This window comes from Microtus oregoni, unplaced genomic scaffold, assembly GCF_018167655.1.
Source record: "Microtus oregoni isolate MIOR12 unplaced genomic scaffold, Mior012 000002F_ref0000024, whole genome shotgun sequence".
NCBI lineage: Eukaryota > Metazoa > Chordata > Mammalia > Rodentia > Cricetidae > Microtus > Microtus oregoni.
Window position 1 is genome coordinate 81,183,578 of NW_024543061.1, and position 17,122 is coordinate 81,200,699.

At 37.7% G+C, this 17,122-nt stretch overlaps 1 protein-coding gene across 3 annotated transcripts in view; it reads right to left on the reverse strand.

Moving 5' to 3' along the window:
* The window catches only part of LOC121441010 (solute carrier organic anion transporter family member 1A5-like), an 87,385-nt gene that overhangs the window by 14,883 nt on the left and 55,380 nt on the right, over positions 1–17,122 (reverse strand). For all 3 annotated transcript variants that reach the window (XM_041642151.1, XM_041642145.1, XM_041642153.1), the window contains exons 12-13: positions 6,738–6,903; positions 1,560–1,732 (exon numbers count right to left, since the gene is read on the reverse strand). In XM_041642151.1, the coding sequence (XP_041498085.1) occupies positions 1,560–1,732; positions 6,738–6,903 (339 nt within the window). The remainder of the gene's footprint in view (positions 1–1,559; positions 1,733–6,737; positions 6,904–17,122) is intronic.

The window sequence follows — 17,122 nt, forward strand, 5'->3', positions numbered from 1 at the left end:
ATATCCTAATACAGTGGGTGCTATGGTGGGTAGAATTAGATGGAAAGAAGAACCAAGATCAAGGAATGGAAAGTTAGGCAAGAGGGGGAAGGGAGAAAATCAGGGAAGAGGAAAAAAGAGGAGAAGAGAGGAGAGTGGAGGGGAAAAGGAGCAGAAAAGAGGGGAGAAGTAGAGAGGAGAGAAGAGGAATGAAGAGAAGAGGAGAGGAGAGAAAAGACGAGGAGAGGAGGAAAAGAGAGGCGAGAAGAGGAAAGAAAAGGAGAGGAGAAGAGAGGAGAGGCATCATGAGAGAAGAGGAATGAGGTGATGGAAAAGTAATGGGAAAGGGATTTGGAAAGGAGGAGGAGAAGGGGAGGGCATGAAAAGGGAATGTGGACAAGGAAACAGAAAAGTACAGTTGCCCATAAGGGAAAATTGAGAACATTGGTCCATTCTATTGGGATAAAATATTTTGAATGGCACATAATTAAGATCTTTGCTTCTGAATTCCATTGAGACAAGAAAAGGGTTGAACAGTCTCCTCATTGCTGGTGTCTGTTAAGTTTGCTAGACTAGAAAGAACACGTGGAAAAAAAGAATAACTTGAAACGTGACTCTGCAACTTTCTCACATTATATTAGAGATTAGAGTATCTACTTTTACCTTCTCATAAGAAAGTATCTACTACTGCATTCATATGCCTCTTGGTCAGATAATATTATTGAATTTAGATAAAGACAGATTTAGCTCAGGATGTCAAGGGAGTCTGGTCACTTTTACACATAGAGTTTCACATTTTACCAGTCACTTAGCTGAGCATAGAAAATGACTGTACGCAAATACTATCTCCCTCCAAAACAAGATGTCCCTTAATTTAGACCTAAGACATAAAGGAAGAAAATACAAAAGGACCAGAAGAAAACATTCTAACAAACTTTACATTATTCTTAAATGTAGCAATGCTATTTTTGTATTAATAGTCTTGATAAAGATAACTCAGAACATCTGAGGTTCTGGGAACCATTATTCTAAGGGTCTTTCTTTGGAAAACAAATTTTAATAAATTACCAAAAAATCTATATGGCATTGGTAGGGTATTCTTTGTGTAAAGGTGCTTACCACAAAGGCTAGATGACCTAACTTCAACAACCAGAACACAGAGACATATGTAAGAGAAGAAAAATATAAAAGGCCAATTCAGTGACATGCATCTGTAAATTCAGCATTCCTATAGTGAAATAGGTGAAAACAGAATTATTTAGGACTTGAAGGCCAGTTAGGCTACAGTACTTAGCCAGCATGGCAGCAGAAATAAAAGAGACCCTTACTCTGAAGCAAGATAAATGGACAGAACTGATTCCCAACATTGTCTTTTGATCTTACCCTACTCTCAGTGGCACACAGGAGCCCACCAGCCAGTCACACACACACACACACACACACACACACACACACACTCACACACACACACACACACTCACACACACACACACACTCACACACACACAATCATACACTCATGTATGCACACACTGCTATGAGGAAGAAAGACAAAGATAAATGAACAAGTTATTTATTACCTCAGAAGAACCATATATCCAGGTATGGCTGCTAGTGAATAGACAAAACTGCCAAATACTGCCATGATGAAAAAGTACTGCAGCTTTATAGTACAGTCAGGGCCTTTGTTACACAGCCCGAGGACTGCAGATGAGTTTCCTGAAGACTGAATGCAGCTGCAATTTTGAAATACCTGTAAACAAAACAAAAGAAAATCAAAATGAAACAAACCAAAAACAATGTCCTATTTACAGAAGAAAACTATTGGGCATAAATGTTCAGTATTTGCTACATAGCCAATTAGAGAAAACTGGAAAGTGTTGAGGACAAAGGTACGACTCAGAGGAGGAACACTGATCTATCAAGAATGAGCACAAATACCACTAAATAATCACTAACTAAGTAAAACGGAGGCTCTTTTCCCCTTTATTAACATCTCTGTTTTGGCATTTGAGAATTTTATTTTAAAATACAAAGGGGGAGATTTTTTTTTAAAGAACTGGTATTTTTTTCTAAATACATAAAGTAATTTTACAAAAATTCAATTATCCTGAATGCACACTTATTTGCTTTTTTTCTTTATTTTGTGTGTGTGTGGGGGGGGGGCGTGCATTTATGTATGTGCATGCCTATGTATGTGTGTGTCTATGGGTGGACATGACTATCCATGGCATCAGTAAAGATGTCAGGGATAAGTTGTGGGAGTTAGTTTTCTTCTCTCATATGGGGCCCCAGGATGTAGCTCTGGTGGTATTGTTTGGTGACAAATATCTTTACCCACTGAACCAACTTTCTAACCTGCACACACTTTTTTACAAAAGTAAACAAATACTGTTTTGTTTTGGCCTGGTACTAAGTACAAAAACAAAATGTGTTTCAGAATGGTGATGGATTACTAACAAGTTACATGCTTACTAATGAAGTCCCCCAGAAAACAAGTTTTTTTTTTTTTTAGAATAAAGTTGATTCTTTTTTTGAATTATGTTTCTGGGAATGATTAAGAATCAGAATTTATATTTTATTTTTACTACCAACCAGCTTTGTAAGTATTATAAGATGTTTAAGTCAAGGAAAAATGTTTAAATCTTCATCTCCTGAGCTATAATGATGTGGGCTGGGGAGATGGTACAGTCTGTAAAGTCGTGTACAGGCAAGAGGACCTGAGTTCAGATCCCCAGCACACATGTGAAAGATGCATGTGTAGAGAAAGTGCTCACAACACTGGTGCTCTAAAGGACAAAACAGGTCACTCTCTGGGGCTCACTTGTCAGGCAGTCTAACAGAATCAGCAAATTCCAGTCCAAGTTAATTGGACCTGAGATTCCACACCAGAGGTTGTCTTCTGACCTCCATATGAACATTCACCTACACACACACACACACACACACACACACACACACACACACACACACACAGTGCAGGAGGTCCTTCTGTCTATCTGTTGCTTTTATTGTTTAATGAATAAAGAAAATGTCTTGGCCTGTTGATAGAGCAAAATTTAATTAGGTAGGCAGGGAAAAATGGACTGATGCTGGAAGAAAAAAGGCAGAGAGAGAGGCCATGGAGTTGCTGAGGAAGATAGATATGCTGAAACGTTGCTGGTAGGCCACAACCTCGTGACAATATACAGATTAGCCAATAAGAACCTAGAGCTAATGGGCCAAGCAGTGTTTTAATTAATATAGGTTCTGTATGGTCAATTTGGTTCTGGGAGACTGGGATGAACAAGCAGCCTCACTCCTCCAACAGATTGGTGCCAACGTGGATAACTTCATGTTGTAAATAAGGGAACAGGCTGCTTTTCATCCTACCCAGCCATCTGGCTAGCTTTACCTGAAATAATTACATGGAAACTGTATTCATTTAAACACTGTCTGGCCCATTATTTCTAGCCTCATATTGGCTAACTCTCACATCTTAATTACCCCATTTCTATTTATGTGTATTGCCACTTGACTGAGGCTTACTGGCATGAGTCTAACCAGTGTCTTTCTTGGAGAGGAGAGCCATGGCATCTGCCGCACTGCCTTCTTCCTCCCAGCATTCTGTTCTGTCTACTCCACCCAACTAAGGGCTGGTGTATGAAAAGCCCAAGGCAGCTTCTTTAACCAATGAAAGTAACACATAGATAGAAGATCCTCTTACACCAGCTTCACAAAAGAACAGAGTTAAGCATAGTTTGGTAGCAGCAATTTCTAGGGTGGGCTCCATTTGCTAGAAGGAAGAAGAGGCATGGCTCCTTTGAGAGAAAATTTCTTGATTCAGCAGTAGCAAAAGAAAAAAAGCCATGCCATTTTGAAATACAGTCTTTCTGGGACCTGCTGCATCATGACCTCTGGCACTTTCAGGAGACCAAGTATTTGAATGCCGTTTGTGAGAATCATGCTACAGCTTGCTTAATGGCAATGTATACAGGCTATTTGCATGGAAGTGGGGCAATGGGTGTGGCTGTTGGAAGCAGGGAGTAGTGCCCATGTTGGAATGGGTACAGCAAGCAGGAAATACTGTATATAGCTTAGTAATGTCACAGATTTGATTCATAAGCACTTAGTATTTCAAGAAGCACTTCTGGTCAGAAAATACTTACAAATATGCAATAACGACAAATCCAGATAAGTCACAGTGTTGTATAAATGTATGTAGGCTTGAAAGAGAGAAGAAAAATAGTATAGTGATTTATAAAATAAAGTTAATGCTTTAAAAAAAGGGATAAAAGTCTTTAAAAAGACAGAGTACAGATAGACGTAGATTAAAAGGAGTAAAAAATATAAGCCACAGAAAAATGGAAAATTCACAGAGAGTCTGGATTATGTATATTATTGTGTTTTCTTTGAATTTTTTGACTGTGAGGGAGCTAAGTACAGAGAGACATTTCATTGTATGGGCAGCTAAGTTAAACCAACATAAAGGTATCTTGATTCCAAAAGTTGAGTCTAAGGATATGTTGTTTTGGAAAAGAGGTTCTTTTTTTGTTATCACAGAAGATGAGAACCTGTGGATTGCTTCCAGACAAATATGGCTTGATAGAGCATAACCCTCTGAAAGGCTGCTGTGAAAACCCTCAAAAAATTACTTCCCCCAACTGTTGACTGAGATAAACCTAGCACACAGGATACAGCGTTAAAGACCTGATTAAGAAGATCCCCGAACAGCTGTAAGCAGTATGGAAAGAACTATGCTCATATTCCCAAATATTTTTATAACTGTTTGTTTACATTTAAAGGGGGATATGCTATAGAGATGAATAATTTTCATTGGTATGCAGTTCGTTTATTGATACAAATTTAATGTCAATTTTGTTATATGTTTATGTATTTCTGATCTTGATTAAGGTATTTTATTTGTGTAGCTCATTTAAAAATATAGTGTATAATTAAGACATATAAATTACTAATTATTTATCTCTTATAGTCAAACTTGTAGTCATGTAAGTTAGATTTTCTAGCTGAATAGAGATTTTTTTTCAGTTAACTAGGTATTCCAATTTTTCAGAAATCTTCAGAAGGTAGCATTTAAAATGTATAATGACTTAATATTTTCATCTTAAGACACATCTGCTCCTGGAGGCACCATCTACTTCAAGAGTATGATGGGCATTGAAGAGGTTCCTTTTAGAGTTTGCTATCCATTTGGGCAAGAAACTGCTCCTGCCTGGACTGCTGAACTGGGCATGCAGGACCCACAGAGAAATGAATGCTGAACTTGCCTAAAGGTGAGAACATTTTTTGGGGTTCCCGTTACATGAAAAAAAAATCTGGTAGACATTCTGTAAGACACATAAAAAAAGTTATTGACAAACATTGAAATTTCCTGAATCAATGATAAAGTCTGTTGGATACTATGGGCCAGTAGGCTGAAGATTGATGCCCCAATGGTACCAAAGAACTTTGGGTGACTGTACAGGTTGCAAGATATCTCTGTCAGTTCTTGAGTTTTGAAAGTTGCTTGCAGTGCACTGCCTGTTTACTTCGGTAATATTATATTCTTTTGGAGTCTTTGAGGGAGTTAAAGAATAGATAAAGTTTTCCTTAATTATGGTAAAAGATAAAATATATATAAATAATGAAACTGTAATTCTTGCTTGAGAACTGTTTTGTTTATGTAATTTTATTATGTTAAAGCCTTCCTTTTTGTTTAAACAGAAAGGGGGGAATGGTGTGGGAGATCCTTCTGTCTATGTGTTGCTTTTATTGGTTAATGAATAAAGAAAATGCCTTTGCCTGTAAATAGGACAAAACTTAGTTAGGCGGGGAAAACTGGACTGAATGCTGGGAGAAAGAAGAAGGAGAGAGGGACACCATTGAACTAGTGCCAGATAGAGATGTGGTGAAATTTTGCTGGCAGGCCATGACCTCATGGAAATGTACATATTAATAAATGTGTTACATTGATGTAAGAGTTAGCCAATAAGAATCTAGAGCTAATGTGCCAAGCAGAGTTTTAATTGATATAGTTTCTGTGTCATTATTTTGGTTCTGGGTGGCCAGGACAACCAAACAACCTCACTCCTCCAACACACACACACGCACACACACACACACACACACACACACACACACACACAACTGCCATAAATAAATAAATAAATAAATAAATAAATAAAGTAGATTTGCAATATGAAAAAATAAGTTTTCTGCCTGTCTCAACTGTACAACTTGTTTGAGTCTGGTTTGACTTCATAAGTCTCTATCACATAAAAGGTCAGACTTTGTCCAAAGCATTTTAATGTTTTAATTTTAGTGTTTATGTGTGTGCTTCTGTATCTCTGTGTATTAAAGCAGGTGCATGTGATCCCTGAGGAAGGTCAGATTGAGTGTCAGATTACCTGGAGCTGGATTGTGAGCTGTTCCTGTTAGTGCTAGGAACCAAACAAGTTTACTGAATGAGCACCAAGTGTTCTTACTGCTAAGCTAGCTCTACCACACATTATGAGGATTTTAACTCTAATAATTTGAAAAATGGTCTCAATTGCTTTTAAATTACAAAATAAGTTTCAGACTCTGTCAAGGCTTTACATAACGTCTGGAGCTGTAAAATCAAATATGCATATACAAAGTACAGTCAGTTGTTCACAAAAATATTCATACTATATTAAGCATGAACTAATTTTTGCCTTTTAGAAGATGTAGCCTTAGATCATAGCACATATTAATGCAGTGAACAAAACATCAGCCTCCAACACTGAAAAGATGTTTACCATGTTAATTCCTGTTCCAACAGATTTCTCACAGCCTGCAAGGCAGGCTGACATGTATGCTATTCCATTGTCTCCACACACTGGATCCCATGTTTTGCTTAAACAATTACACCTTGTGTTGCATTTAGCAAGAATCTTATTCTCCACATATAATGGCTGCTGAATTCTGAAATGATTTAAAATGATGTTACGGATAGTGAAGAACCACCATGCTATCTTCTTCTCTTATCTCAGCCTGTGTGTGTGCAAACATAGAAAATGAAACAGGATGAATCAGTAAATTTTCAAAAAACGTTTTCAATAATACCAAAGTAAAATTATACATAGTAACTCCATCTCCAGTCATAATGACTTCACACAAGGTTTGAGTGAAAGGATTTAAACTCAGCCTCTAAAATCCCACGTTACCCCTTTTCAAACCCATTATAAAATTTGGGGAAGGTGCTTTCTATTACAGAAGAGCAAGTCTGATTACTCAAACCACTGTTTTGGAGGGTTTAATGAAGCATCTATTTTATAAATGGAAATTGCTGATTTTGCTCAAGCTAGTCCTTTTTCATTTTTTTTTTCCCACTGTGCAAATGAATAACAGATTAAAATCTTCATTTTTAGCTGTAATAGTACAGGATTTTCTTAGATGGTAGATAATTAATGTTTATTTTTGAAGTAATTGAAAACACAGCTATGTAGGTGACTTGTGTGCCAATGAAATAGTCCAGAGATCACAAATTGATATTTGGTTGTTTTCTGTTTTTGTTTTGGAGGAGGAGATGAATTGTGTTTCTTTCCCTCCACCCCATTTCTCTCTCCTCCCATCCTGAGTCTCTCTCTCTCTCTCTCTTGTGTTTTTTTTGTTTTGTGTGTGTGTGTGTGTGTGTGTGTGTGTTGTGTGTATATGTATGTAAGCACATGTACAACAGCATGCATGTGAAGAGCAGAAAATTAACTTCTATCTTTGTAGATATAGAGTCCTCTGCTGCTCACTGATGCACATGCCAAACTAGCAGGCCTATGCACTTTCCCATGTCAAGCTGTACATGCATTCTGGGGATCTGAAGTCAGGTCCTTCTGCCTGTTTGAGTTGTATCCCCAGAACCTTGAAAGGAATCCTCATGTATATATTTTATTTCATTTTAACTGATTGGATGATTATATAACTCTACCCTTAACTTAGATTTACGTTTCCTATGCTAATACAGAACATGACCTGGTAGTCCTTAAATACAAAGTCTAAGGCTGTAGTAATAGCAGCGGCGGGGCTGCATCCCCGGCACCCAGCCACCCCCACTGGCTAGCCTATGCCCAAAATAACAACACACAAACTGTATTCTTTTAAACACTGCCTGGCCCATTTCCATTTTGCCTCTTCTAGGCTAATTCTCGCATCTGGACTAGCCCATATCTAATATCGTTTATAGCACCCCAAGGTGCACTTATCGGGAAGATTCTAGCCTACGTCCATCCTGGGTCAGAGCTTCATCGCATGTGTCTGCCCAGGAGCCAGGAGCATGGCTTCTCTCTCCAGACAGCAGAGCTGTCAAGTCTCTGAGCTCACTTCCTCTTCCTCCCAGCATTCTGTTCTGTTTACTCTACCCACCTATGTTCTAAGCTATGAGCCCAAGTAGTTTGTTTATTACTTAACCAAAGAAATCAACAGATTGATATATGACACTCCCACATCATAAGACTACAAAGTATATGAGATATAATTATAATGGTGATATAAATAAATATGTGCATTCATTGACTTACCATGAATTAAACTCAACTGTGCTAAATTTGTGCCCATTGTAGAAACTTATGAAGGTTGGGGGCAAAATAGCCCGACGTTGAATGCCAAAAAGTAATGGCGTAAATGAATGCAGACAGATTGTAAATATATATATATATATATATATATATATATATATATATATATAGCTTTAATGGCGAAATAGACTTACAGAACCACCGTTCCCGTGGAGACCAGGAAAGCAGAAGAAGCAGCTGGGAGCACGCTTGCCAAATTTATAGGCAAACATTAGCCCGAGGCGAACATGCCCCCTTAGGGGCAGGACTTATCCCTACATCTCCCCTTTTTGTCTAAATAAGACAGAACTAAACCAAATACAACTACATACAATAATAACAAATAATAAATATAACAAACAGTATTGAGAACAAAAGTTTTGCTAAACATTTTATCTCAAGGAGTCTAAATAATGTAGAGAGTAACTACAATTATATAATCTTCAACTCTGTCAAAGATCTGAGAAGGGAATAAATATTACTAAACAAACAAGATATATCCAAAATGTGCAACAATTGACAGAGACAACTGACTACCTGGGCAATCACCCAAAGTCTCTTTTGCAATGTTGAGTCAACCAACTTTGGCTATAACTGACATACCATTATTAAAGGCAAGGAACTTTTCAAAACTATCTTACCCTGTCTTGGCAGGATATGACAGTCCTGTTTTAACCATTGATGTACGCACTGTATCTCTGTCAGTGGTTGAGGTATGGACATTTCTTTGCCCAAAGGCCAGTTCTGCCAAATAGAAAGGCTCCAGGTGGAGTGTCTTTGGTGCTCAACATTCTCTCGGGAATGGAGCAGTGTTGCCAGGAGCAATTGTGTCTCACTATCACAAAAAGTTAGATTAATGGCCATTTTCTACAGCTCTTTGAAGAGGTTGAAGATTATCTATCTATACTAAGTATAATCTCTTTATATCTAGAGAACCTGATTAGTCTGATTATAAATGACAAACTTAGATGACTATTTATCTATATAATTCTCAATATCTATCTAACTTAAAGACTAAGACAATAAACAACTGTGTAACAAATGAGGATAATGACCTCCAAATATAAACACTGTACAAATATGCATTGCAATATGTTAAATATATATCAATACACAAACATTATACAAGTATCTTAATCAGAGGTAGAAATGTACACTGCAATATGGTAATTATATACAATATATATTTATCAATACAATATGTCAATACATAAAAATGCTTTAAACAGAGATAGAAACATGCATGCATACAATAGTCAATATAATTTAACTTTGTATCAATATAGAAAAATCGATACCAATATATTTGTCTAAAAGCAGTAACTCACAATTATAAATCTATTATCCCATCATTCCCTCTTTTTTTTTTCAAAATGACCCCTGAGCTTATAAAATTCCTCCCCCAACCTCCCAACCCCTAAATGATGTCCCTAAATTCAGGGGTAAACTTTACTGGGAGAAGGACGTTGTCCTCTAGAATTACTTCCAGCTGTCATGGGGGTGACGTTCTTTCTGGGGGATCCTGTGAAAGTAAAATGATGGTTAAATTTCAAGATCAATGTCTTTTAAAATTGCAAAAGTCTCTGAGTATTTTGTGGAGGTCTGGCCAGAATGTTGTACAAGATGTGCACCATTTCAGCCAACCAAGTTGGGATCGTCTTGTGCAGCTGGTATCCAAAACAGGTCTTGTAGTAGTGCTATCAGTATCATGAAGGCATATCAACCAGGTAGAGTTGTTGTTGTGGGACCCCATCTTCTTCCTGGAAACTTCAAATGTCACTTCAGGAAAAACTCATTGTTCATTGTGAAAAACTTAAACATTAATCATATAGACATATATAGACATACATAAATGTATTCAATGAAAGGCATGATAGATATATTCAATGAAAAGTATGATAGATATGAAGAAAAGCAAAGATGTTTTCTAAACTCATATTTCTTTCTGTCCCATATCATGGCTCTTGACATGAGACAGAAACTCCAGAAAATCTGGGTTTTTCTCTTACTAACAGGCTTGGAATTGGAGAGGGACTGAGCCAGAGTCCAACCTCAAAACCAGCTCTACATATTTATAAAGAAATGTTTAATAAGACATATATCTATCTATGTATATATATATATATATATATATATATATATATATATATATATATAAATTGATACTTACAAAATGTGTTCATCCATCAGTAATTAAATATTCAGGGTCCCTTAATTTCTTTGAAGATGAGTATTTTCCTGTGGAGATAATAAAAGAACCCGGCCTCCAACCTATCTCTATTTCTTACCATCAGTATGCTCGCCATCCTTATGAAAGAATTGTTATTTATCTTTTCCAAGTGGCTTCTCTTCTTCAAACCTAACCTTTATCAATTTTGACGGTATCCACAATTTTTCCTCACTTGTGGAGATAAGAGAAAAACCCCTTCCCCAACGTAGCACATCTGGCTTCCATTGTGAGGTCAGCACATCCTTGAAATAAACTGGTTGATTTAGTTCAGTAGACTTTTCCATTATCCAATGTCTTTCTGCAGCCGTTGTTCCCTTCTCATTAGCATTGAGAAAATTTAAGGTTAACAAAGCATTATGTAACCTATTTCTGGGGGTGTTTTCCACCCCCTTCTGTTTGTTCAACATATCCTTTATAGTTCAATTTGATCTTTCTATGACTTCTTGACCTGTAGGATTATATGGTATACCTGTAACATGCTTGATATTGTAATAATCAAAAAACCATTTCATTTTCCTAGAAACATAAGCAGGACCATTATCCATCTTTATTTGTGTAGGTATACCCATGATAGCCATGACTTCTAATAAATGAGTGATTACTGAATCAGCTTTTTCTGAACTTAAGGCAGTTGCCCACTGAAAGCCTGAATAAGTGTCAATGGTGTGATGAACATATTTTAATTTGCCAAATTCTGCAAAGTGGAACACATCCATCTGCCAGATTTCATTCCTTTGGGTGCCCTTTGGATTAGTCCCTGCAGGCAGTGGCGTTTGGTTATAGAAAGAGCAAGTAGGGCATTTCTTTACAATTTCCTTAGCTTGTTGCCATGTAATTGAAAACTCTTTCTTAAAACCTTTGCTATTAACATGATGTTTTTTATGAAATTCAGAGGCTTGTAGCACACTACCAATCAATAATTGATCAATTTCTGCATTACCTTGTGCTAGAGGACCTGGCAGACCCGTATGGGATCGGATGTGTGTTATGTACATAGGGCAAAGCCTGTTCCTGATCAAATCTTGAACCTGGAGAAACAATGAGGTTAGTTCAGTATCATCAGGTTTAAATTCAGCAGTTTCAATATGTAAAATAACTCTTTCTGTGTATTGTGAATCTGTAACTATATTAATAGGTTCTTTAAAACCCCTTAGCACCATAAGAATGGCATATAATTCCACCTTCTGGACAGAATTATACGGACTTTATTCCACCTTACCCAAGTCTTCTGATTTGTAACCTGCCTTCCCTGATTTATTGGTATCAGTATAGAATGTACGGGCGCCAGTTATTGGAGCATCATGGACGATTCGAGGAAGAATCCAAGAAGTTCTCTTTATGAAGTTAAGCCTCTTGCTTTTTGGATAGCTGTTATTAATGTCTCCCAAAAAATTAACACAAGCTCTTTGCCATGGTTCATTATCTTCCCATAATTCCTTTAGTTCATCAGCTGTGAAAGGCACTATAATTTCTGATGGGTCTATGCCTGCTAGTTGACAAAGTCTCAGCTTGCCTTTTATAATTAACTCAGAGACTTTTTCCACATAACTTTTCAGTTTCTTACTTGGTTTATGTGGTAAAAAGATCCATTCCAAAATAATATCATCTCTCTGCATTAAAATTCCTGTAGGAGAAATTTTTGATGGTAGTATGACGAGAATACAATCGAGCTCTGGATTCCCCCTGTCCACATGTGCCTGTTGTAATTTTTCCTCAATCATTGTCAGTTCCTTTTCTGCTTCAGCTGTTAATTCTCTGGGACTGTTTAAATCTTTATCACCATCCAAGGTTTTGTTCAAATGAATTATTAGATCAGGTGTTATTCCAATAGCTGGTCGTAGACTGGAAATGTCTCCTAACAGTCTTTAAAAGTCATTAAGATTCCGTAGGTGATCTCTCCTAATTTGTGCTTTTTGTTTCTTAATTTTTTGCAAACCTATTTTATAACCTAAATAATTAACAGAATCTCCCTTCTGAATCTTTTCAGGAGCGATTTGCAATCCCCATTTAGGTAAAAGTATCTTTATTTCTTCAAACAGTCTGTTCAAGGTATCCATGTTTGAATCAGATAACAAAATGTCTTCCATGTAATGGTATACTATAGATTTGGGAAATTTCTTGCATATTATTTGCAATGGTTGGTTCACAAAATATTGGCACAGGGAGGGGCTATTTAACATACCCTGGGGGAGGAAGGTCCAGTGGTAACTCCTCGAAGGTTGAGAATTGTTATAAGTAGGCACTGTGAAGGCAAATTTTTCTCTATCTTCTTTTTGCAAAGGTATAGTGAAAAAACAATCCTTTAAATCAATAACTATGAGAGGCCATCCTTTTGGTAATAAAGAGGGCAAAGGAATTCCAGATTGCAGAGGGCCCATAGGTTGAATAACCTTGTTGATGGCCCTGAGATCTGTCACCATTCTCCATTTACCTGATTTTTTCTTAACCACAAATACAGGAGAATTCCAAGGGCTGGTAGATTCTTCTATATGTCCAGCATCTAATTGTTCTTGTACCAGCTGTTCTAAAGCCTGTAACTTTTCATCAGCTAAAGGCCATTGCTTTGTCCATATTGGTTTCTCAGTCAACCATTTCAGAGGTAAAGCTGTTGGTATCTCTGAAGGGACATCAACTGCTTGTTCTTGTACAGCCCGAATGGCCGGTTTTCTCTGTTTGTAATATCTTTTAATATTATTCTCAGAAATATAGGCTCTAGAAGTAGCAGGAATGTTAATTTCAGTATTCCATTGTTGTAATAGGTCACGACCCCATAAATTCATTGTGATATTGGCTACATATGGCTTTAATTTTCCTATTTGTCCCTCTGGCCCTATACATTCAACCCATCTCATGCTCTGCCTTACTCGAGATAGGGTTCCAATTCCCAGGAGCTGAACATTTACATTCTGAAGAGGCCAATATGGATGCCAAGATTCTGGGGTAATGATACTTACATCAGCACCTGTGTCCAGCAGGCCAGTAATAAAAATGCCATTTACACACACTCTCAGTTTAGGTCTTTGATCATTTATAGAAGTTTGCCAAAACACACGTAACTTATCTTTCTGATCATTATTTCTTGTAACAGTAGGCATGGGGCTTCCTAATTGTCCTGACAAGGCATGCTCTCTGCAGAAACTGGAAATGACTGAACCATGTTTGTCATGGGGGCCTGTGAGGCCCCCCTCTCATGTTTCCCAACTGTATCAGGTTGCCTTGTCTATCTCTTGTAGACCTGCATTCAGTCGTCCAATATCTGCCTTTTCCACATCTTCTACATAAACCTGAATGCTGAGTCCTCCTATTTCTGTTATTTCTAGAAGATGCATTATTATTATTATTATTATTATTATTATTATTATTATTATTTCTGACAGATGCATTATTATTATTATTATTATTATTATTTCTGAAAATCCGTTGTCTACAATTCCTTTTCATATGACCCATTTTGCCACAATTAAAACATTTGGTATTCTGGTGTCTCCTTTTACCATTGGAAATTGCTTCTTCTACCCATGCTTCAGTGCCATAATCAAATGTATCAACATTGAGTGTATGCAAGACCCATTCTTCCAACGGCGCTGATCTGAGCTTTAAAGGCCCCAAAATCCTTTTGCATTCCACATTTGCATTTTCATAAGCCAAAGACTCAATCATTATACGTCTTGCTTCTGGGTCAGATATCCCTATTTGTACAGCCTTAGTTAGTCTTTGTAAAAAGTCACTAAAGGGTTCTCTCTGACCCTGTTTAACTCTGACAAATGATTCCATTCTCTGTCCTGGGTCTTGTACCCCGTCCCAAGCCATTAAGGTTGCTGTAGAACACATGGAGAGTATGTTTTCATCCAAGTTAGCTTGTTCCTGAGGGTCGAAAAAGAGCCCTTCACCTAGAATTTTATCTAGGGAAATGTCAATTCCCTTCGCTTTTTCCTGCTGTTCTAAAAGTCTAGCCTCTTGCCTGAATAAGCATTTCCATTTCAATTGAGGTCCACTCTCATGTACCGCAGAGCTCAGCTGGAGCCAGTCTGAGGGGGTTGCTCTGCTTGTCGTGGCCCAAGATCTTAGCATCTCTTTAACAAAAGAGGCTTGCATCCCAAAAGTCATGACAGCCTGTTTTATTTCCTTGAGATAATTCATACGGACAGGCTCCCATGTATTTTTCCTTGATGACCCTAGGGTTTCTGGAACCAATCACCTTCTCTGTTGTTATTACTGGAAAGGCAGGTAGAGCTGTAGGTAGAGCTTTGTGGAAATTGTCCCAGAGAGATTTACCCATAGATGTAGTTAAAATTTGCCTTTCTACCCTTTGCTCTTCTTCATCAGAATTTAGAAATTCCTCAATCTTTTCAATTCTATTCACCATTGCCTTCTGCAATGTCTGAATTTTCTGTCCAGAATTATGTTCCAAAGCCTTCACTGAGGATTCTAAAGTATGAAGTTTGTCTGTTAGAGATAACATCTCATCTTTGGACATAATTTTTATGACATAAACCGTGCCTTCTTGTATTGACAATCTTTCCGTCAATCTGTCATAAGCTTTAGACAAAATCCGATTGTCACATTCAGCAGTTTTGATTCTCTCAGTTAATGTTTCATTTCCTACAGAAAGGGACTGAAGCTTATGATCCAAACCAGCTGTTCCCTCTTCCATAGTAATGAATTTCTCCTTAATATCAGCCACTAATGTTTCAGTTCCTACAGAAGGGGACTGAAGCTTACGATCCAAATCACCTGTTCCCTCTTCCATAGTAATGAATTTCTCCTTAACATCAGCCTGGAGAACTTCAAACTGATTCTTGAGAAGATTGTTGTCATTCTCAATTGTTTTTAAGTGTTCAATCTCTGCCTTAAGAATCCTGGATTCGTCTCGTAAAGACTTTATCATATTTCTATTATCAAACCATTTAGTGCCAATGAAAACTACGAATCCCAGAAGGATCCATAGATGTGGGGTGATAGACACCTCTTGTAAAATCTCCCACATGGTACAATTAAAAAAAAACTGTTAAATTCTTGAATACTAACGTGTTCAGACATTTTATTTATAAAAGAAAAACTTTTTACCTGCAATGATCGGTTCCTGCCAGTGGTGGTCTCTGTGTTTTTGGAGCCTGTCCTAGAACTAGCTATTGTAGACCAGGCTGGCCTCGAACTCACAGAGATCAGCCTGCCTCTGCTTCCCAAGTGCTGGTATCAAAGGCCTGCGCCACCACCGCCTGGCCAAGTCACTTTTTATCAGACCAAATCTGCCGCTGTGACAGCTTTTGTTGCAAAACCGCAGGTCCTTGAGCTTCTGCTAATTCAGGCAGTGGGGTTCCGCTGCAAACTTAGCCAAGGCAGGCAGAATGGGCCTGTGTCACCAAGTATGTCTCGGACTCGGCACTGGGGCCGGAGTCACGAACTAAAAAGCAGCACCCGGGAGGGTGCTTTGTTAGCTAGCGGGCTATCGGTTTGAGTCAGGGGCAAAATAGCGCGACCGTTGGATGCCAAAAAGTAATGGCGTAAATGAATGCAGACAGATTGTAAAAAAATATATATACAGCCTTAATGGCAAAATAGACTTACAGAACCACCATTCCCGCGGATATCAGGAAAGCAGAAGAAGCAGCTGGGAGCATGCTTGCCAAATTTATAGGCAAACATTAGCCCGAGGCGAACACGCCCCCTTAGGGGCGTGACTTGTCCCTACATCTTGGCCTGTATATTTGAGTTTTAAAACTAGCTGTTGTTATATTAAAGTTTTAAAGTGATCTGTAGTATAAAATACATGGATAATTTAGTCTACAAAGATCTAGTTTATTTTCTTCATTATACTTTAAAGCAGACTAGGATATCATTATGACAACAACTCATATATACACAGAATTATAAATTTACTCATTGCTATTCCATAGGCATCTTTAATAGGCTCACACTTGTATATTATTGATGGAAGGATGAAAAATACAGAATAGTTATGGATGATTGTCTTTATGTTGTAATAAAATGACCTGGTCATATACAGTACTTGAATAAAAATGGATTAAAAATAGTGAAAATATTATGACCTAGGTGTGGGACAATTCTATATTCTATCAATTATATCTTAATTAAATGCCGATTGGCCAATAGCCAGGCAGGATGCATAGGTGGGACAACGAGACAGGAAGTCAAGGCTGGGCAATGAGAATAGGAGTATTCTGGGAAGAAGGAAGCTCTCTCCAGTCCTGTCTCAACCACTGAAGAAGGAAGACTGAGCCATGTGGCTAACATAGATGAGAATAATTGGCTAACATATGTTATAAGGGCTAATATGAAGCCTGAGCTAACTGGCCAATCAGTTTATAGCTTATGCTATAAACTCTGCGTGGTTTTCTCTGGGACA